At 44.3% G+C, this 23,209-nt stretch overlaps 1 protein-coding gene across 1 annotated transcript in view; it reads left to right on the forward strand.

Annotated features, from left to right (window-relative positions):
* Window positions 1-19,935, forward strand: part of PRKCG (protein kinase C gamma) — a gene marked incomplete at both ends in the record, with an annotated part of 50,186 nt that extends 30,251 nt beyond the window's left edge. Inside the window, 12 exons of the mRNA XM_083376730.1 lie at window positions 1,287-1,421; window positions 1,765-1,852; window positions 3,245-3,274; window positions 5,865-6,002; window positions 6,285-6,458; window positions 7,302-7,393; window positions 8,817-8,879; window positions 9,771-9,909; window positions 15,073-15,153; window positions 16,850-16,957; window positions 18,666-18,806; window positions 19,684-19,935. Coding sequence (XP_083232856.1) covers window positions 1,287-1,421; window positions 1,765-1,852; window positions 3,245-3,274; window positions 5,865-6,002; window positions 6,285-6,458; window positions 7,302-7,393; window positions 8,817-8,879; window positions 9,771-9,909; window positions 15,073-15,153; window positions 16,850-16,957; window positions 18,666-18,806; window positions 19,684-19,935 — 1,441 coding nt within the window. The remainder of the gene's footprint in view (window positions 1-1,286; window positions 1,422-1,764; window positions 1,853-3,244; window positions 3,275-5,864; window positions 6,003-6,284; window positions 6,459-7,301; window positions 7,394-8,816; window positions 8,880-9,770; window positions 9,910-15,072; window positions 15,154-16,849; window positions 16,958-18,665; window positions 18,807-19,683) is intronic.
* Between the last annotated feature and the right edge of the window lie 3,274 nt (window positions 19,936-23,209).

Raw genomic sequence — 23,209 nt, forward strand, 5'->3', positions numbered from 1 at the left:
GTGTTTCATGGTGCTGACCAGCCCCCGTGGCTGTGCGCTCCTCTTTGAGCCCCAAGCAAGATGGCAGAATCAGGTCTTGAGACATTTCTGAGAGACCAGGTTTTCCAGAGGCCTGGCTCACCTTTGGGGGAAGAATGTTCTAAAGCAGGGCTTTCAACCAGTGGTACGGGTACCACCTGTGGAACATTGGCACCTGGCAGGTGGTACACGACCATTCTAGAAAAGTGGTAGCAGGGGAGAGGAATGAGCTGAACCAGTGGCAGCACCGCACAAGCCTGAGTGAGAGACGGCTGGAGCTGCAGGGCTGTCAGGGCTCAGCGGAAGCACCAGGATCAGCGCCAGGCTCCAGATGGAGCTCGGCGCTGATCCTGGCGCTTCTGCTGAGCCCAGAAGAAGCGCCGATCGGCTGGAATGTTGCAGCATCTCCAGGGTCTTGTGATTTACATTTAGATGCTTGGCAACTGATTCATATTTATGACGGTCACAGTGTCCCAGGGTCATGTGAAGTGACCAAAACCTGCTGCAACCACCCACCAGAGGGAGGGGGGGAGAATAAAAAACAAACACCACCCCACCCCACCCCCGCTGCCAATCCTCAACAGAAATGCTCACAACAATGAAAACCTCAGACAGGAGGAAGAGCGACGCCGGGCGGGCAGGCAGGTGTCTTGCTCGACTGTGTCTTGGGGGGCACCTTTTTCAGTGCCATTGTAACTTTTAACAGTCACTAAGTGTCGAGAACTACCTGTACTTCATCACTTTCCCCCCCTCCCTTTTTTTTTGGTCATCAAGTTTTTGACACCTTGCTAGGTGACTGGTGATACTCAGATATTGCCATATCCTAAAAGTGGTACAGTGGGTGAAAAGATTGAAAAGCCCTGCTTTAGCGGGACCAAGTGGGACAGGCTGATATAATGGGGCAAAGATGGTTCTATAGGTAACCTGGCCCTATGCCATGCGGGGCTTCAAAGATCATAGGCAACACTTGAATTGGACCCGGAAGCAAATCAGCACCAAAAGTGCACCTTGCCCAGCAGAGGGGTTTCAGGCATCGTTCTTTGGGCTCCCAAGGTTGATCGCGCAGTCTCCTTCCATACCAGCTGAAGCTTCCGGATGCTGTTCAAGGGTAGAACTCATTGCAGTAATCCCAATGGGAGATGACCAGGGCACGAGTGACCGAGTGGAGAGCCTTCCTATCCAGGAAAGAGTACGCAACGTGAAGTAATAAGGAAATTTGTTCGCTTCAGGTTTTTTTAACCTCCTTCTTTCCCCTTGTCACTCAACAGCACCCTGCAGCCAGGTGACATGGATCGGCGCCTCTCCATCGAGGTCTGGGACTGGGACCGGACAACCCGCAATGACTTCATGGGCGCCATGTCCTTTGGAGTCTCTGAGCTGTTCAAGGGCCCCTTGGAAGGCTGGTAAGGGGAAATCATCTGGGTAGGAAAAAAATGGAAGAGAACAATGGAGCAACTCAGTGGGCCACCAGTGCTCATATTCTCTCTCTTTCTCCGTCTTGGCGTCTTTTTGGATTTTATCTGTTTGCTTGGTTGGCACCATCCTCTTTCTCTTCCTCTGTCTCTCGCTCTCCTCTCCTTTAATTTAACCCTGCAAATACCTCCCATTTTTGGCTTCCATCCATTCATTCTCTTCCCCTCTCCCTGTTTCCTTCCATTTTCTTCCCCATCACCCCTCTTGCTCATTCGCTCCCTCTTTTGTCCACTTCCGCCCTGCCCAATGTCCCTGTCTGCGTTGCTGTCCCAGGTACAAATTGCTCAATCAGGAGGAGGGCGAATATTATAGTGTCCCTGTGGCGGATGCAGAAAACTGTGGGCTGCTGCAGAAATTTGAGGTAACCATGTGGCTCCATGACAATGTTTGGATTGGTACCCCATACGCTGTACACTGAGCCGTACGCTGAGCTCTGCCACACAACACCAGCAAAACTGCCCTTTCTTATCCTCTGGGACAGTTTTACCCAGGGCAGTTTGCAAGAAGCTCACTGAAAGATGGGGTGGGATGGGTGACCAGCGAGAGCTCTTCCAGTCAGTAAACAAAAATTAGAAGCAACCCCTCTGCGGTGCAAGGCTCTAAAAAAGAAACTGTTTTTTTTTCCAATAGAGCCACTTGCAATGTTCTTCGTATTTCACTGCTATCCCATAGATGAGGTGCGTGACTCAGTGGCTTAATGATGCTGGAGATGGTCTTTGCTTCAGCGGTTTGAGTCCTAGCACTGCATGGTGGGGGCGAGCTCCTGTCACCTGGCTCACCTCCTGCCCACCTGGCAGTTCGAAAGCGTGTTATACGCGAGTAGATAAATAGGTACCACTTCGGTGGGGAGACGAGCCGGTGCTTCATGCAGAGGGTTAGAATCCTGCTGGGAACGGACCTTCCCAATTGCCACACCCATTTGCAAGCCCAGCGAGAGCTTTGGAGGAGGGAAAGGGCCCTGGATGCTGCCACGGGAAAGCCTCTCGTCTTTCTTCCTGGTGTGGAACTAGCTCGCCCCCTGTGGTGCACTTTGGAAAGTGGGTGACCACGAACCAAACAGAGTTAGAAGTCTTAGGTAGCCAAACTGCTACTCAGCTTTAGCAGTGTAGTCTCCTGGCTAATTTACATTGCCATATGCTAAGCAAACAAACCCATAGTTGTTATCTTTTAAAGGCAGTTTGGGCTCTGTGTGATACACTCACTGTGTTGTATGTAGCCTTCACAGTTTTAGGATCTACTGTGACAAACACCGATCAGCTTTAATGTGAGGCAAAATGATAGATCAGGGGTCTTCAAACTTGGCCCTTTTATGACTTGTGGACTTCAACTCCCAGAATTCCTCAGCCAGCTTTGCTGGCTGAGGAATTCTGGGAGTTGAAGTCCACAAGTCATAAAAGGGCCAAGTTTGAAGACCCCTGTGATAGATGGTCCAGAGAGGGTTTTAGCAACCCTCTCTAGCTATTTTTTTTTCCTGGGAGAACACAGAGCTGTGTGTTTTATCCTGACCCGAGTCTGCTGAAATGGCATTCATTATCTCATCGTTAGCACTGAAACAAGTCTCAACTCTCTTCTCTGGATGGAGAGAATCATCTTTGTCCTTTGCCTTAGACAACGAAATTTCTTGAGATGTCCTATAAGTGGCTGTTGGGTGGTCCGGTTTAAGAATGGGCACAAATTACATTTTTAACGAAGAGGCAGGATAGAACAGAGGTTATTCAGGCAGCTACTTACATCTTGATGCTTTGTTTTCCAGGCTTGCAACTTCCCTCTGGAACTCTATGAGGTATAAAATTTTATTCTGTTTCTTTTATTTTGAGAAGCGGGGGGGGGGGGGGGGGGAGGATGGATGCTTTTGCTGCCATAAAAGCATCCACCAAAGCTCACCGTAGGCTTAGTGAAAGGGGGAAAATGCAGGACACAAGAACAGAGGAAGAGCCCACTTGATCCCTTGAATCTACTGATGTTCATCCAATCCTTTTGTTTTTAGGACCAATTATGTTGGGGTTTTTTTTGGCTACTTGCAGTAAATTGCCCATCTCTGATCCCTTCTGGTAACTGTTGCTATGCTCCCTCTGAACTTGGAAACATGTCCTTAGCTAATGTGCTTAACAGCCACAGATGTGTCTCTCCTTGGAAGCATCGTTGGCTGAATGTCAGTATTTCATTCTGGGGAAAAAGCGTTTCCTTAGACCCATCCATCAACTGGAGGAGGAAAATGGAGGTGGTAAATACTTTTGCAGCTAAAGTATGAGAGAAGGAAAGATAACACCAGTGTCACTGAGATGAATCCACTCGTTTGTGGCCTTCCCAGAAAGCAGTTCAGATAGTCCTCAAGTTATGACCAAAGTTGAGCCCCCCAAATTTCTGTTGCTAAGCAAGGCAGTTGTTAAGTGGGTTTTGCCCCATTTTACAACTTTGTGTCATGGTTAAGTGAATCATGCAGTTGTTCAGCAAATCTGGCTTCCCACCATTGACTTTGCTTGTCGGACGCCAGCAGGGAAAATTACAAATCTGATCACATGACCCGGGGTGACACTGCAACCGTCATAAATACAAGCCAGTTGCCAAGCGTCTAAATTTTGATAACATGACCATGGGGATGCTGCAATGGTCATACAGTAAGTCACTTTTTTTTAGTGCTTTTTAACTTCAGATGGAAGTAAAGGAACGGTTATAAGTTGAGGATTACCTGCACCTTGAATATCAGTCTTCTAGCTTGGAGATGACTGGGTGTTACCACTGGGATTTTCTGCCTAAAAAAACTGGGTCTGGAGTCATGGCAAATTTCTCAGTTCACTGTGGATCTGCCCTGATTCTGTAATGATTTCACAGATCCTCGGGAAGAAATTTGATTTGCAACTGCATGTGTATCAACAGGCTTCGTCTCAATCCCGCCAAGACTGAGTGGCTGTGCATATCGGCATCTCGGGTTAACCAAGTTATTCCATCCTTAATGATGGGGGGGTGAGGTGTTACCCCCCGTCGATAGGGCTCGCAACTTGGGCGTCCTCCTGGATTCACGGCTCAATTTTGAAGACCATATAGGAGCCGTGACCAGGGGGGCTTTTGCTCAGGTTCGCCTGGTGCGCCAGTTGCGTCCCTATCTGGACCGAGACGCCCTACGCACAGTTACTCACGCGCTTGTGACCTCCCGTTTGGACTACTGTAACGCTCTCTACATGGGGCTGCCCTTGAAGACCACTCGGAGGCTTCAACTGGTGCAGAATGCGGCCGCGCGAGTTGTAATGGGGGTTTCCCGATACTCCCATGTAACACCTCTACTCCGCGAGCTGCATTGGCTTCCGGTTGCCCTCCGGGTGAAATTCAAGGTGCTGGTTATCACCTATAAAGCCCTACATGGCCTGGGTCCGGGATATCTGAGGGAACACCTGCTGCCGGCATCAAACGCCCTTCGCCCAGTGCGCTCCCACAGGGAGGGTCTGCTCAGGGTCCCGCTGGTAAGAGATTGCCGGCGGGTGACACCCAGGGATAGGGCCTTCTCAGTGGGAGCGCCTGCCCTCTGGAACCAGCTGCCGGTGGAGCTGAGAACTGCCCCCGACCTCCGATCATTCCGCCGGGGCCTGAAGACCTGGCTCTTCGAGCTCTCGGGCCCAGGCTGAGGAGAAATTTTTAATTGGGGGTTCTTTTTAATTGAGTACAGGGTCAATTTAATATTTTTTAATTTGGTTTATAACTTTTGTATGTTGGATTTTTAATTCCCTGTAAACCGCCCTGAGTCCTCAGGGAATAGGGCGGTATATAAATGTAACTAAATAAATACCGTAAATAAAATCACTCCATTGTTCATGGAGATTCTCAGTCATCCAGGTGTTGGTTGTCCCGAAGGTGCGTTTTCACGAGGCAACTGGGCTTCCTTGTTTTTCTTTGAAGACGTTTTGCTTTTCATCCAAGAAGCTTCTTCAGCTCTGACTGGATGGTGGGAAGGATTTATACTCCTTGCAGACAGCTGGTCCTTTGCCTTCTGGAGAGTTATTGAGGTCACTTGGAGCTGAAGAAACGTCTTCTCATCCAGTCGGAGCTGAAGAAGCTTCTTGGATGAGAAGCGAAACACCTTCAAAGAAAAACAAAGAAAGTCCAGTTGCCTCTTGAAAAAGCACCTTTGGGACACTCCATTGTTCATTCTCACACCCTCCCTAATATCCTAAGACTTTTACCGTTATGTACTAAATGTACCTTGTACCAGCTTCCATTTCAAAGGTATGAAGAAGCAGCTGAAACACCGCCCCCCTCCCCAAGGCACCCTCTTCAAAATGGCAGAGATTGCTGATGTTTGCACGTAACTCCAGCTGGGATGCCCTTAATTCTGAGATTGCAGGATGTTCACGCCCGTGTTTCTTCCTTTCGCTTTGCAGAAGGTTCGCCACGGCCCTATCCCATCTCCATCTCCGAGCCCCACCGACTCCAAGCGGGGTGGATTCTTTGGCATCAACCGCTTCCACATCTCGGACTTCAACTTCCTCATGGTTCTGGGCAAAGGAAGCTTTGGCAAGGTGGGTCTTCCACTAGGCCAGGGGTAGGCAACCTCGGCTCTTTTATGATTCATGGACTTCAACTCTATGCTGACTCAGGAATTCTGGGAGTTGAAGTCCATGAGTCATAAAAGAGCCGAGGTTGCCTACCCCTGCACTAGGCAGTGGCTCAGAGGTGCACAGAGAGGGAGGCACAAGGATCCAAGCACTGGCAGTGCCCAAATTGTGGGCCCTTGCCCAGGCTAGAATTCCCGTAAGTTAGGTGGGAACAAGACCCAAGGCTCTGGGGTTCTTTCCCCACAGGTGATGCTGGCTGAGCGCCGGGGGACAGAAGAGCTGTATGCCATCAAGATCCTAAAGAAAGATGTGATAATCCAAGATGATGATGTAGAATGTACTATGGTGGAAAAGCGAGTCTTAGCCATGGGGGAACGTCCACATTTCCTAACTCAGCTACACTCTACCTTTCAAACAGCGGTAATTCTTCTCTTGTCCAGAGTTATTTCATTAAACAGATATTAGCCCTTTAATTAAATAGATCGGGAGTGTCCGACCTTGGCCACTTTTAAGACCTGTGGACTTCATATTCCAGAATTCTCCAGACAGGTATGCTGGTTGGGGAGTTCTGGGAGTTAAAAGATCATACGTCCTGAAAGTTGCCAAAGATAGACACCTCTTATAAAAATAACACTACTTTTTAGTTAAGGTAAAGGTAAAGGTTCCCCCGCACATGCGTGTTAGTCATTTCCGACTCTAGGGGCCGGTGCTCATCTCCGTTCCAAAGCCGAAGAGCCAGCACTTGTCCGAGGACGTCCCCGTGGTCATGTGGCCGGCATGACTAGATGCCAAAGGGGCACACGGAACGCTGTTAACCTTCCCACCGGAGTGGTCCCTATTTTTCTACTTGCATTTTTACATGCTTTTGAACTGCTACGTTGGCAGAAGCTGGGACGAGTAACTGGCGCTCACTCTGTTACGCAGCACTCAGGATTCGACCCGACAAACTGCCGACCATCTGATCAACAAGCTCAGCGGCCTAACCCACTGAGCCACCACGTCCCTTACTTTTTAGTTAATGAGGGCTTATTTACATAACCAAAGTATGTTTTATTTGGTGAACTGATGAAAGGATGCTAGAGCTTTTAGTCCTGTTAAATAAAAGGATGGTTAGGGAAATGAGAAAACAAAGTATTGGGGAATTCTGGGAGTTGAAGTCCACACATATTAAAATGGCTGGGGTTGAGAAACACTAATTTAGGGAATACTTTAATTATTTAGTTTGTTCATCTGGGGACATATTCTGCTTTTTTTTCCTTTAAGGACCGACTATATTTCGTTATGGAGTATGTCAATGGAGGAGATCTAATGTATCACATCCAGAAGGTTGGGAAATTCAAGGAACCCCATGCTATGTACGTGAGTCTCCTTGGGAACGTGGCTGGGATTGCTTCACACTAATTGTATGTCAACCATCATGCAGTCCAAAGAAAAGTTACTCTAAAAACTTAAATTAGATTTAAAAAACATGATTAGTTCCAGAGGACAGTAAGGCTGGTTATTTGGTCATCTAGTATAATATCTTAGTCTAGTCCAGCCCTGCACTATCACCCAACAGCAGCATTGTTCCTTGTTTTACTTCTCAGGTTATAAGAAGTCCTCGACTTAGGACTGCAATAGATTCTACAATTATGGTCATAATTCGTGACACTTACTAAGCAGGTCATCATCTCACTGTGCCCAATTTTATGATCTTTTTAATGGCAGTTGTTAAGCGAACCCATTGTTACGGGGCACTTTCCCCCCCAGAAACCGGAAGTAACACTGGTTGAAACGTTTAGTTTGATTTTGAGAATCACGGGCAAGGATTGTGTCCCAGCAGCCAAGTCAGAAAGGTGGTAGACAACTAATCTGCATATACTAGAGGTGGGGAATGGAATTCTGGGAGTTGAAGTCCACAAGTCATAAAAGGGCTGTTGTTCCCCACCCCTGGCATATACAATGGAATTAGGTGGGAAAGCAATAATTTATGGGATTGTGAGGTAATATGATTGCATGATTTCAGATGAGGTGGAGCATCACTTTATATATATATATAGGTGCTCATCTCCGTTTCAAAACCGAAGAACCAGCGTTTGTCCGAGGATGTCTCCGTGGTCATGTGGCCGGCATGACTAGATGCCAAAGGCGCACGGAACGCCGTTACCTTCCCACTGTAGTGGTCCCTATTTTTCTACTTGCATTTTTACGTGCTTTCGAACTGCTAGGTTGGCAGAAGCTGGGACGAGTAACAGGTGCTCACTCTGCTACGCGGCACTCGGGATTCAACCCACCAAACTGCCGACCTGATCAACACCGCCCTGAGTCCTTCGGGAAAAGGGCGGTATATAAATCGAATAAAATAAATTAAATTAAATAAATAAATAAATATGAACATTCCTTGCAAAAAAATGCAGTTTGTACAGTGGTTAAGGCACCAGACTAGAAACCAGGACTCAAAAACGGACTTGAAGGCACTCATAAAGAAATAATTCTCAGCAAGTGGTTTCTGTCCTCTGGCAGAAAGAAGGAGGCATCTGCTCTTGCTCTGCCCCCCGGCAGATGTTTTCCCACCTGGCAGGGCAGCCAGGGCCAGACCTTCATCACTGGGTTAAAAAAACATGCTCTGGAAAAGCTGCTCTGAACATCCCAACACGGACTGCCCTGATTCAGGAATAGGCTTGGCAATAACCATCCCAACACAGCATGGGAAAATGCCGTAAGCACTCTGAAGATGCTAGCCACGAGCTATTTGCCGTCATCTTTCTAGTCACCATCTTTCCCTCTATTCTCCTACAGGTTTTATGCAGCTGAAATTGCAATTGGCCTGTTCTTTTTGCATAACAAGGGAATTATTTACAGGTGAGTCTCTGTTTGCTGTCCATTCGCCGTGCCCACCCAAGGCAGAGGAGGAGATGGAGGGATCTTGATTACAGCACTTTGGGGCTAACTACAAAATCCCAACATTTTTGTAAGAATTGAGAAGATACAGCTCCACTCGTTTCCTTCTCTCCCATGATCTCTCCAGACTTCTTTTTTTTTCTTCCCAATATCAAAATCTGAATACAGGTAGTAGCAATAGCACTTAGACTTATATACCGCTTCCCAGTGCTTTACAGCTCTCTCTCAGCAGTTTACAGAATCAGCCTATTGCTCCCCAACAATCTGCGTCCTCCTCATTTTACCCACCTTGGAAAGATGGAAGGCTGAGTCATTCTTGAGCCCGTCAGGATCAAACTCCTGGCAGTGGGCAGAGTCAGCTTAATTCTCAACTTATGACCATAATTGACCCCGGAATTATGGTCGTGAGTCATGGCGGTCATCAAGTGGGTCACCACGCGACAGTGTTGATTTTACAACGCTTTTGCAGCGGTGGTTAATTGAACGCCATGATTGTTAAGCGAACGTGACAGTGGTTAATCCAGTTTTCCCAATGGGTGTTGTTGTTTTTTTGTTGGAAATGGGCAAAAAAATGCTGAAAATTACAGTCATGTGACCATGAGAGGGTGCAAATGGCTGTCAAGCTGATTTCCAAGTGCCCAAATGCGATCACATGACTGTGGGGGGGGAGGGCTCAGAACTCTGGAACTGGGTTGTAAGTAGATCTGGGAGGTCCATCATAACTTTGAACAGTCACTAACTGACTGGTCATTAAGTGAGGTCTTCCGGTAGCTAGAGATTCTGCGGTCGTTGTATAATTGGAGCCCTCTCTTGGACAGACTCTGTTCCAATTTTTCATATTATTGTCTCTAGGGATTTGAAACTGGACAATGTCATGTTGGATGCTGATGGCCACATTAAGATCACAGATTTTGGGATGTGTAAAGAAAATATTTTCCCTGGCATCACCACCCGGACCTTTTGCGGAACACCTGACTATATTGCTCCAGAGGTACAGATCTCCACAACTGGCTGCTAGTACTTAAAAACATAATTTACTCAGGTCCCATCTACTTTAATTTGCTATTTCCAGTTTGTTTCTGGGCAGGATGTAAGGCGAGACTCAAAACCCACAATGGCTTTATAGCCAAGACACTTAAGGAAACATCTTCAATTGCAAGTGCCTCATTCTTTTGGCTGCAGCTGGTTAGCATTTTAACTTGAGTCTTTTCTGCAATTCCTATGTTTAGGGATAATCTCCTAAGTGCAGAGAATTTTCATCTTAAATTTCTTTCTGTGGTCAAGCTAATTGATGGTTTTAGCTGGTTGGATAATTTGGCTTGTATTTTTTTTTTAATTTAAAAAGTTTTACAATACATTTTGACTTTAATCCCCCCCTCCCCCACCCCTATCCAACCCTCCCTATCCCTCTCCCCCATTCCCTCCTCCCCCCCCCCCGACTTCCCAGAGCTAAATACAGGGTATAAAATCGAAAAACAAAGGTAAACACCCCTATGTTATCAACAATAAACTATAAATTCTATCTCCCTCTAGCTCACATAAAATGAATACAAAGAATATTAATATTACAAATAAAGTAAAAAAGAAAAAAAGGAAAACAGAAAAAGAACTTTACTCAGAATAAATTTTCTTAATCCCAGTCCTTATTCATATTAATTTCAAAAAAAAAAGAAAAGAAAAAAAAAACTTTCACCTGCTATTTGCATTCTCCCACCTTTCTCTAATTTCCAAACAAATTCTCTGTTACGCGCCAAAAGCGCCTATCTCTGTTAACCTAATAATCTCCAACCAAACTAAACTATAATCAAAAATAGTTCTTGCATGTATCACGCCAAATGTCTCGCAGTTCCTAATCATCCTTGAGTTCAAATAAAAAGAGTATAAAAAGAAGGTTTAGGCAGTCTCTAAGACAACTTATTGTTAATTAGGAGCTTGCGTACCCATTCTTAGTTCAACACATACTTTAAGTCCATAACCCTAATATACTTTTCTAGCAAGCAAATAACATCAATCTTAAATTGTGTAAAATATAAAAAAAACTTTCTTTCTCCTCTATAATAATTTTACTCCATTGACATTCTAATTTAAAAATTTAATCAGCAATCTTAACGCCCCAAAACTTTTGGAGCACATCTGTCATGACCCCCAAAACTTCTTTAGACCGCTCCCCTCCCCCATCTTCACTATAAGCACGCTTTGGAGATTCCATAACTTTCTGCTGGTCTTGCTCTTGCTCTTGTCTCGCTCTTCTTAGGGCGGCACGCGTCTTCTTCTGGCCTCCTGCAGCATCCGATGAGACTGTGACTTGATCCCCTCCAACACCATTGTCCTCTGTCTGTCTATCTGCAACATCTTGAAGCTTTCCCACTCCGTATCCTTTTGCAGCTTCCAAAAATGATAGGGGGGTTGTTTTTAACACATTACTATAAAAATCACGTGCCTGAGCCACAGTAACCAAACGATATCTTTTACCTTCGTGTGTCGCCACCAATCCAACTGGAATCTCCCATCTAAACTTAATATCACGTTTCTTAAGTTCCTGTACTAGAAATGCAAAATCTTTCCTTCTCCTTAGGATCTTCGGAGGGATCTCTTTTAAAACCAAAACTTCTTGCTCAGCCACTATCAATTTAGTATCATAAGCAGCTTGAATGACTTCATCTCTAATTACTCTCTTTGTAAAGTAGACCACCACATCTCTGGGTAACTTCCTCTGTCTTGCAATCCATGAATTTACACGAAAAACTTTGTCCATATTTCCCTCAATTTCAGATGCTGGCTGGCCCAGTACCCCTTCCAGAGCCTCAGAGATCAGCTGCTTTAAATCTTCTTTACCATTCTCCTTTAAACCCCTGATTCTAATAGCATACTGCATCTGATGATACTGAACAAGGCTCAATTCTCCGTCCATTTTATCCCTTATATTTTCATTTTCTAATACCTTTGCTTCTAATATAGAGTTCTTTTGACTGAGATCCTCCACTTTTACATCCAGCTGTTGCACACATTCAGCTACGGATTCAACCATAGACAAGATGTCCACCCTCATTGCTCTCAACTTCTCTTCCATCTTCTCCAATTTCTCCATTTTCTCCTCCATTTTCTCCTCCAGCTTTTTCAACTTTTCATCCATCATATCAGACATCAATTGTGCATGCTTTCCAAGAGCATCTTGTAAATCCTTAAGCGTCAATACCGGGGGAGATGCGGGAGGAAGCAAAGCTTGCAATGAGGTCTCTTGCACCAGGGAAGACCCCGCATTCCGAAGAGCTTTAGAAGTTTTAGCCGCCATCTTCCCCCACTTTCACTTATTGCGCACTTTCACTTTAAAGCTATAAAATCCATTGAGCTAGAGAGTAAAAATAAAGAGTCCACTTCACCTTGACCTCCTGTACCGCTCTGCCTGCATCTTGATAATCAAAAGTATTTCCTTTTGGCAGGGGTGGTTGCTAACACCTGGCTCTGCTCCAAAAATCCCAGAGCAGAGGCGCTGCGCAGCTCGGAGCAACCCAGGCTTCGGGGGGGCTCATCCTTCAGCCGCCCAAGCTCTCAGCTCAGGCGGCCCCGGAGAGCTCAACCCCTACCTGGGGCCTCACCCCCTCCTCTTCTCCCGAGGAGGGGGCTTCAAATCCATCTAAACAGCTGATCGGCACTGTTTACGATGGAAAAACACAGCTGCGGAGCGGGCAGCCCGAAAACGGCTGTCTTCGGCGTCGCGTCGCCACAGGAAGTCGGCTTGTATTTTTTTTTTAAAAAAACTGCTTTTAAAGGTTTAATTCTTTTTGATTGTTTTATTTACTATTGGATTTTTAAATAAATCATCTCTCTACAGAGATTCAGGGGACTAATCTTAAATTCCTTTCAGTGGTCAGGCTTTTAGGTCATAAGTTTAAATGTCTTAACGCCATGGTGGTTCCACAGGTGGCACGCAGAGCCCTCTCTGTGGGCACATGTGCCGTCACCCCAGTCCTGGGCCTTCAGTTGGGTTTTATAAAACCTTTTCGCTTTAGGCCTCCGCCGCCATGTGCAAAAAAAAAAAAAAAAAGGTTCAATCAATCCAGTTTCAACTTCTGGCAGGAAAAAAAAAGATCTCGCAAAGTTGGAATTGATTGATTGAACTTTTTAGTCCCACCCAATCTGCCGTTACCACCGCAGCCAGGTGCCCCCCAAGGGACACGCCCACCCAACTGGCCACACCCACCCAATGGGCCACACCCAGCCAGCACCCCACGATACATAAGTGGGTTTTGGGTTGCAGTTTGGGCACTTGGTCTCTAAAAGGTTCGCCATCACTGTCTTAACGGTTTAGCCGGTTGGCTAGTTTTAATTGCTTTTATTTGTTTTTAAATCTGTAATAGTTTGGTGTTATTGTATTATTTTACAAAATGCCCTGGTCCTAGAAATAAAGTGATAAGTGGCATCCAAATGCAATTGACCAAACAATAAATAACCTGGATCCCTTTCTGGACTCTATAAATATTAAAGTCTGCTGCTCTTTAAAATTTCAGGGTTTCAGATTCCCACAGCCTAGGCTTACATAGTACATTCACACTCAATATATCCATTGTAGTTAGTGTGTTTTTGCATCTGAAATCTGGTTTTACAATTAAACATGTGAATTATTTAAATACAGGGACTCAACCTTCCTTTATCCCCTCTTAGGCACTATGTTCTGCCTAGGCTATTTCACTTTTAAGTTCTGAAATTCTCCTTTGTGTCTAGTTTGGCGCTCAGAATATTTTGGATGGAGTGGGCAGTGAGTGAATGAAAACTCTGTTCTTTTATTGAATTTCAATCTTAATTGGTTGAAAAGTCCAGGATCCTAACTGTGTTATGACCATGGTTTTTAGGTTGAATCACAGCAATGCTTTTTACTTCAAGCCATCCTTGAAAAATAAAACACAGTGTGAGGAGTAGAATAGCAGGTTTTTATTGGGGTCAAACTGCATGGAATGTATCTGCCCCATTTAAAAATTACTGTTTTATTTATCAGTTCAAAATGCAACCATCCGTCCCTGAATGTTCTACAATCTAAGTATTTCATAAGCCACCTTCTTTTGTAATAACAGTACACAGCAGTACATATTTTATTCATTAGTGGAAACTTTGCTCCAGAATTTCCTACTTCTGACTTACAACCTCAGTTGGGATCGGAATTTCTGCCATAAGTCATTGTGGTTGTAAGTTGAATCAGACTTGATTTGTATAGTGTCATTAAGCAAATCATGGTCAGTAAGCAAATCACACAGTCATTAAGCAAATCCAGCTTTCCCAATGGGTGTTTTTGTTGGAAACTGGCAAAATAAAGGTCACAAATTGCAATCAGGTGACTGCAGGATGCCTCAACCAATCGTAAATCCAAGCTGGCTGCCAAGTGCCTGAATTGCGATGATACGACCGTGGGGGTAGTAGGACAGTCATAAGTTTGAGTACAGGTCACAAGTCATTTTTTCCAAGGCCATCATAATTTTAAACAGTCGTTAAACAGCTGTAAGTTGAGGACTACCTGTACTGGCTTGCTTGCTTTGTTCATTAAAAGGTAAAGGTAAAGGTTCCCCCGCACATGCGTGCTAGTCGTTTCCGACTCTAGGGGCCGGTGCTCATCTCCGTTTCAAAGCCGAAGAGCCAGCGTTTGTCCGAGGACGTCTCCGTGGTCATGTGGCCGGCATGACTAGACGCCAAAGGCACACGGAGCGCTGTTACCTTCCCACCGTAAGGGTCCCTATTTTTCTACTTGCATTTTTACGTGCTTTCGAACTGCTAGGTTGGCAGAAGCTGGGACGAGTAACAGGCGCTCACTCTGTTACACGGCACTCGGGATTCGACCCGCCAAACTGCCGACCTTCTGATCGACAAGCTCAGCGTCCTAACCCACTGAGCCACCGTGTCCCTCTTTGTTCATTACTTTATATTAAATACGATTCCTACTTTGCAAACTTGGACAAGATACTATTATTTCAGTTAAGTATTTGGTCTCAGTAGAGATCCATGAATTTTTCTCTTGGATTTCTTGGCTTTATTATTTATATTTGGCTTGGTTGTAGATGAATGTATCTTTAATTTTTTTAGCTGCTTGGTTGAAGCTGCCTCTGATCAAAATGTGAAATGAGATATACCTTAAAGGGCTCAAATTCTTGCTTTTCCCTCTCTTAAGATTATAGCCTATCAGCCCTATGGGAAGTCTGTGGACTGGTGGTCATTTGGTGTTCTTCTATACGAAATGTTAGCTGGACAGGTACGTTATATGCAAGGATTCTGGTAGGTGTATGCAAGGATTCCTTACCATTGACTCCACTTCAAATATGCGTTTACATTACCGAGAGAAAAGATTGAGAGCCACGAAGCCATGAGATCAGGAAGCAAAGGCTATTAGGGATTAAACTCAGCCATTACTATCTCCTGGGTGGGGGAATGTGTGCTCCAGAGAATTTTCGTCATTTCCTAGTGGGAAACAAATTAATTTTGAAAGATACAGATAAGGGACTGATCTCTTAAGTAGCTAGGTGTAGGGAATTTGTTGCTCATTGAGTCTCTGACAGTAAGCTAGCCTTTGTTACTGGATTTTAAGGAGCACCAGTCTCATATGAGAAGCTAGGAGTAACCTGGGGAAGAAGATGCTTAGTGGTTCTTAGCCAGGGCTTTTTTTGTCATAGAATGCTCAGAACGGAGTTCCGGCACCTTTTTTGGATGGAACCTTGTAGGGTAGGCAAGGCGGGTTATATGACATGTGTGAGTTCCGGCACCTTTTTCTTTTACAAAAAAAGCACTGTTCTTAGCCCAGTGAAAACCTTCAGAATTGAGACTGAGAAAAAGAGGTTGCGTTAAAGCTGAAAGTCACGTTTCCACTGAGTTTAGTGTTAGATGGACAATTCTTCATTAATTAATGTCATTTACACAGTTGCCCATCTCACCCAAGTGACTTTGGACCAGCTGACGAAATTATAACTGAGAAGCCCTCCAAACATAACCACCCCCCTCAGGGTCCAAGGAGAAATGATTAGCCATAGCAGCAGAGCCCATCCCCACCCTGACCCAGGGGTGTCAATCTGCTGGCCCACGGGCCGGATGTCTCATGCCGAAACCACACCCACTCCGTTGCCGGCAGTGGAAGAAAAAAAAAAGTCGCGATATGTCACGACACGTCACGTGATGTTGCGAGTTTGACACCCCTGGCCTGGGGGAACAGCCAGTGCAGCCCTCCTAATTTCTGGGCCGATGCTGTTCTAACAAGAAGACATTGTTTAATAAAAGATACCTGGAGCTTTCGTGTGATTTCAGAAATGTAAAGTAGAAATGGGGTAAGATTCTTTCCGTTTTTCCAGAGGCCTTCATACATTTTGTTCGTCACGCACGGAAGAGGACTACTTTGGTCCTCTGGATCAATCCAAGTGCGATTCTGCAACCTTCTTTTGCCCAAAACTTGGAAAGGTGGCTCAAAAGATGCAAGAAGTGTTGTTTATCAGTGTTACATGAAGTAGTTTTGTACATTACCGAGACTTCCAAGTTAGGAAAATGTATTTAACGGACCAAACATTGCACACACATGCTATGCTTTCTAGGGCGGGGGTGGAGGAAGTGGAAGAATTTATTGTTTATTTTTAAACTCGGTAACAGGATCTATGATAAGGCAACTAAAATGACAAATAGGATTATTGAAATTATATACTTAACTGCTGTTAATTAAAATAATGAGAGTTGTCTTAATCTAATGTTTTGCAAAGAAAGATACTTTGGGGAAAGGGGAAATCAAATGGAATTAACATAATGGAATATAGATCATAGAAATTAATTGTTAAGGATTGTCTTATAAATGTTATCCAGACAACATTCTGTTTATAAATTATGGTGTTATGTTAAAAACTTCAAATAAAATATTTTTTTTTTAAAAAAGAATTTATTGTTTATTTTCCCTGTATTTTCTTGGTCTGCAGCCACCATTTGATGGAGAGGATGAGGATGAGCTCTTCCAATCGATTATGGAACACACAGTATCCTATCCTAAATCTCTTTCACGAGAGGGTGTCTCCATCTGCAAAGGAGTGAGTCTTGATTCAGAACCTAGGCACACCTAGGTGGAAGGGGCTCTTTATCATATTTCCTCAGACAACGTGAAAGATTGTACCTTGTCATCCTTCCCAGGTAGTCCAGAAAAGAAACACGACCAGTTCAGCTAATTCTACTGCATTGTAACGGAATCTCACAAGTTTGAAAGTACAAATCTCCTACTGTCTCTTTTACCATCTGATTAAGTTAGGGAAGTTCTTTTCTGGGTCCCCTTCCTCTTCCTGTTATGCAGCTGCAGGCTACCTCCCCTCTTATCTGATAGTTCCCTAGGCAGCTTCTCCTCCGGCTCCTCTGTCACAAGGTCATTCCCACATATCATTACATATCTAGTGCTACAAGAAGCATTTCTAAGATGTACGGTTTTGCAGGGAAGGGTCAGTTGATAACAGGATTCCCCATTGTTTTTTGAGATGTATTGAACTTCAGTTCGAATAACTCTCAGCATCATGTCCAACACATCTGGGCTACGTTGAGGAATGCTGAACTGATGAACTGCCTTCTGAAGAAATCCGGCCTTTGACATTTATATGGATTTGTTCCCTGCTTGGTTTCAAAACTAGAAAGCAATCTCAGCTTATAGGGGAAAAATCACTAGGTTTGGAAACAATTAAGTATTTATTTCTTCTCTTTTCCCCCGTGGGTGTGCCTCTGCTTCCATGGGCAGATGTGGGAAACCCCCCCCCTTTTTTTTTTTTGCTTATTTCAGTGTCTCCTTCTGTTTTGCCAAGTGTCGGGGCAAGTATCAGATGCCCAGGCAATTGGTACTTTTGGATCCAGAGACAATAAGCACACCAGTGAATGAAGGGATTTTTAAAAAGCTTTATTATTAGCCCAAGCAAACAGATTTAAAAGCATAACATAAAAAAGCATAGATACCAAGCAAGCTGATACCCAAATCTCTTATAAGCTGCCAGGGACTCCCGAATAAATGACAGCAGAGATGTCCTTCTTGTTAGTTGCGAAGACGTGTCCGACCCATTGCGACCCCATGGACAACATTCCTCCAGGAGGTCGTTTTTGTACTGTCCACGGGGTTTTCATGGCAAAGATACTGGAGTGGGTTGCCATTTCCTTCTCCAGTGGATCATGTTTTGTCAGAACTCTCTGCTATGAGCTGTCCGTCTTGGGTGGCCCTGCACGGCATAGCTCATAGCTTCATTGTATTACGCAAGCCCCTTTGCCCCGACAAGGCAGTAATCCACGAAGGGGAGAGATGTCCTAAGGGTGGCCAATTCCCACAGTATGCAATGCTAAGGTCTGTGCCAAAGCTCCCAACAAAAGAACAATAACCCCAAAGGTTTTTTTGGGGGGGGGGGTTTACACCAAAACCTGGTCCCATGACTTCATGGCCCTGCTAGAGTGATGAAGGACCTGACCTTGACTGTGTGGTCCATCACTCTGGGATGGGAATTAAAAGTCAAAGAGGCTTTCACTGTAAAGAAAGCTTTGCAGCTTGGTGAAGATTCTCCCTTCCTTTTCTTTTTGTTCAGTAGCAAGAGTAAAAAAACCCAAAAAAAAACAGGTTACGAAAAGTAGATTTTTCGTAATATGAAGGATAAATCAAAATATGTCACTAAGCTCCTTGAAATAACAGTGGTCTTCTGCATTGCCATTATATCTTCCAATCTGGTACTTTAGTTAACATAAAAATGCAGTGTTAGCAAAGTTCTCTCTGTCCCCTAGTTCTTGACCAAACATCCGCTGAAGCGCCTGGGTTCAGGACCAGAAGGGGAACGGGATATTCGGGAGCATGGATTTTTCCGCTGGATGGACTGGGAGAAACTGGAACAGTTGGAAATTGCTCCACCTTTCATACCCAGGCCTGTGAGTAGCTGTTGGTTGCCAAATGACAGGCTCACCAATTATTCCTCAAACAGAGTTTACATTATTTTGCTCTCAGCAATGTTTTCAAGAATAGAAAAATATGAGAGGAATCACAAAAGGATGGTTATGCAGGTAGTCCTCAACTTACGACCACAGAATTTCCATTGCTAAGCAAGGCAGGTGTCAAGTGAAGTTGTACTTTGATTTTATGGCCTTTTTTTGCCACCATTGCTATGTGAATCACTGCAGTTAGTAAGTGAATCCCGAGGTCATTAAACAAATCCAGCTTTCCTCATTGACTCTGCTTGTTGGAAGCTGGCTGGGAAGGTTGCAAATTGCAAATCGTATTTGCCAAATATAAATACAGGTGCCAGGTGCCAAATGCTCAGATTTTGATCACATAACCATGTGGAGGCTGCAGTGGTTGTAAGTACGAGGACTGGCTGTAAGTCACTTTTTTCAGTGCCGTTGTAACTTTGAACAACTGCTAAACAAATGGCTGTAAGATGAGGACTATATGAGTTCATGTGGTTCTGGGCAAAGAACTCTTTGCAGAATCTTGTTTGTTTTTTTCCTTCCTCAGAATCCAAGTGTAAAATTCAGAATGTGTGTTCACCATTCATTTCATAAATATCATTTAGGTCAGGGATCCTCAACCTTGGCAACTATAAGACTGGTGGACTTCAACTGCCAGAATTCCTCAGCCAGCAGAGCTTAAAGTTGCCAAGGTTGAGGACCCCTGATTTAGGTAGTTTAAGCGATAGCTAGTAAATGAGGAAAGAAATGTTTGTACCAAACAGGCTGAAGAATAACTTTCTCCTCAGCGTCTTCCCTCAATATCTCTTCTGTCTTTTTCTTTTTCTTACATCTGCTCTAGTGTGGCCGGAGTGGCGAAAACTTTGACAAGTTCTTTACCCGGGCACCCCCAGCGCTGACACCCCCAGACCAGATGGTCCTGGCAAGCCTCGATCAGAGTGATTTCCAAGGATTTACTTACATCAACCCTGACTTCGTGCATCCATCCACGTTGCGGCGGGGAAGCCTCTCCCCAACCAGCATGCCTCTTTCCCCAACCGGCATGCCTCTCTCCCCAGCAGGAATTATCCCTTCTCCTACTTCCCTAGTGTGAGAATGATCCGCAGTCACCCAACATCCCCACGTTAAACCTTGGCTGTTGGACTCTGTTCCTAAGAGCACGAGTCCCAAGCTGAAACCCAATCCTAACACTGATCTCCAGAAATATTTTGTTAATTGCATTCTCTGGTGTGCTGCTTCCCTCCTTCCTTCCTTCCCTTAGGTGCAATCGAACTGTTGAGGTTGGGAATGAGAAAGCGCGTGCACACACACACACACACACACACACACGCACGGACACAAATTCTCATACCAGAGTTCCCCAACCTTTCCGGCTTTGTGGACCGGCAGGAGGGGGGGGGGAAAGAAGGGATGGTTCTGTATGAGTGGGGGGCACGCACTCACCCGCTGCTCGCGCAAGTGGGGATGCAGGCATGGTCACTTGCCACTTCTGCAGCCTGGTTCCAAATGGCTCAAGGCCCGGTGGTGGGCCACAGCCCAGGGGTTGGGGATCTCTGACTCAGATGCATACACACGAACACACACACACACACACACACACACAACACACAACACAGTATATATTTAGGTAAATGAATATAGATATACAGCTATATCAAGGGAAAGAAAGTTTTAGAGCCTGGATAAGAGAGAAATTCTTATTACAATTAACTTTTGGCCGGTCCTGAAATTTGATCAAGGTTGTCCTCTCACTTATCAGACTACTGATGCAAGGAATTTTATAAAAATCGTTTCTGCCTTGTAATCTTTCCACGGCAGTTCAGCTTCTCTGTGTCTTTTCTGATGGTCCTTCAAATGATGTATGTAGGAGACCATGATTTGACTGAATATAGCGAATGAAAGAGTAGAAGACTGGTTCTAGTAATGTCTTTCTAATTTCCCCCAGGTAGTTAGGGTACCAGATGACTCATCTGGTTAGAAATGGTTAAACCATTTACCAATTACCCAGCTAATTTTATGCCATGCGTACTTTTTGTAAAAACAAGTGGCCAAAGGGTAACGGCTGTATTTTGTGAGAGGGGTATTGTGAAATTTAACTTGAAGCTATTCAAACTATACCTTCTGCTCTTATTTCAGGACTGTAGAATGGTTGCCAAGCTTTAGAAAATATCCTGATCAATAATGCAAACAAAATGACAGCTATATAGTAAAACGTAGTTGTGTAGTGAAAACAGATCTAAATATGAAGCACACATTGAATCACTTAACTGCCCGAGATTTGGGCTCTAGAACGGGAATACTGTAGCATGCATTTATTAAATTAGAGAAATCCACATTTAACAGAACCACCGTAAACCTGGATATGTAATTAATGGAGAAAGAGCAATCTCAGAATGCTACATTTATATAGAAAGTGTTGAGGGAAGAGAACTTACTCTTTAGTTGCTACTATTGTAGTATGTAGAGGAGCTATTTCTTCACAGGCTTAAAACACTGAGTTTCCTGCAGTTTTCCTTCAGATGTGTCAAAACTGTAGTTCCAGAAATCCCAATTTCAGCACATTTGCAGGATGCCAAGTTGGAAAACCCCATTTCAGAGGATATCTAGTTTACATTAAGTGATTCTGAGTTACTCCCTTGAAATACTTTTTTTTTTAAAATTGGGAAGCTATCAGGGAAGAATGACTGCCTTCTCTCTCCATTAATTAGTGGTTCAAATAAATTCTGATATTCATTTCAGTTCATATCCATTTGCAAATTATAATCTTCTGCTTCACCTCCACGGTGCTTTTCCTAGTCTTATCTGCGACAGTGGAATATTATAATACTTGATGTATTTGTCTTCTTAAAACCTTGATTCCTTGCACCTCACACATTGTTTAGTAGACTTTCCTTCCCAAAATCTTGTGAAAACCTCATCAGTTCTCCTCCTCCCTCCTAGCCATCGCATCAGTCTTTCTCAACCTTGGCAGCACTAAGATATGAGGACTTCAATTCCTAGAATTGCCCAGCCAGCGTGGCAGGCTAGGGTATTCTGGAAGTTGAAGTCCATACTTCTTAAAGTTGCCGAAGTTGAGAAATGATGCATCACACAACCTCCTGGCCTTTTGAGTCTTAATTTCCCCAACATTAACACCTTCCTCTAACATGGCTTCCCCTCGCCAACTCAACAGTTGTAAATAAAACCTTGAAAGAGAGCAATGACGGTGGCATATTTGGTATTAGACTTCGGGCAAAAGATGTGTCTTCTTCCACAGAACAGCATGTTGAGATAAAAACTTTGTCTTCTCTTTCATGCATTAACTATTATAAAAATGGATTTATTTATACGTACATAACAGATATGTGTACCTTCCATGTTTTCCATCTTTCTAAAGGGACATCCATCTCTTCCAAGCTACACCTGACTTGTCTTTTTAACAGCTTTAAAACTGAGGCATGGTAAACTGAGATCTTACTCTCTATTCTGAGAGCATCACTAATGACCGGAATGTAAATATCCCCTCATGATTCTTCCCAGTTCCTTTTTTTTGGTGCAGGGGAAAAAACAATGACAACCCCCCCCCCCACATCTTGGTATTTATTTAGCTGATGATAGAACTCCACTGGAAAGTTAAAATTTTCCTGCCGTAGCCTGTGTCAGCTACTGAATTGTCGTGAGATGGCGCATTGAAAGTGCAATGTTTATTCACACTCTTGAAGTGTTTACTCATGTGAATTTGTGCTTCAGATGAATGAGAACTGAATTTAGTTGGCAGGTGGGGCGAGGTAAAAGGGTGACTTATTCTGCTGACAGCAGGACATATTTAGGAAAGACAAAAGATTGACACGTTAATCTCTCGTGCCCAAGAGGCAGTTTCTTGCTGTTTTTTCTCTACATTGGTTGAAACTCTTATGACTTTGTAGCAACCTTCTCCATACTGGTCTACAATTTTGTGTCCATCTCTTCTTCCTCAGTGCCGGTTGAGGAAAAATGTTGTAGACCAATAACAACTGAAGCTGGGTAGGCTTTCATTTTTTCTCCCTCTGGCAGACAGGGCATTTTTAAAATGTATAGAAATCCAATATATTGAGCTAGTGAGTGGAGGGGTAGGGAGAATTCCCAAGCTTTATATAACGTATCAGTCCTAGAATTGCAAAGCAAGATAGATATAGATGGAGAGGCCAAAATAAAGAGCTGCCAGAGGCATTGATGCCTATTTACATCTTAGGCCGATAATGTTACAGGAAAGCAGAGCGTTTTGCACAAGTCTCTAACGTAGCCCCTAGGGAGACCAGAAGGTTGTAGAATCCAGAGTTCTGAGTTTTATGAGCAGTGAAAAAAGGTCTATGGAGCTGAGGCGCAAAACATACCGTAGTAGCCTCTTT

Source organism: Vipera ursinii (genome assembly GCF_947247035.1).
Source record: "Vipera ursinii genome assembly, chromosome: Z".
NCBI classification, from domain to species: domain Eukaryota; kingdom Metazoa; phylum Chordata; class Lepidosauria; order Squamata; family Viperidae; genus Vipera; species Vipera ursinii.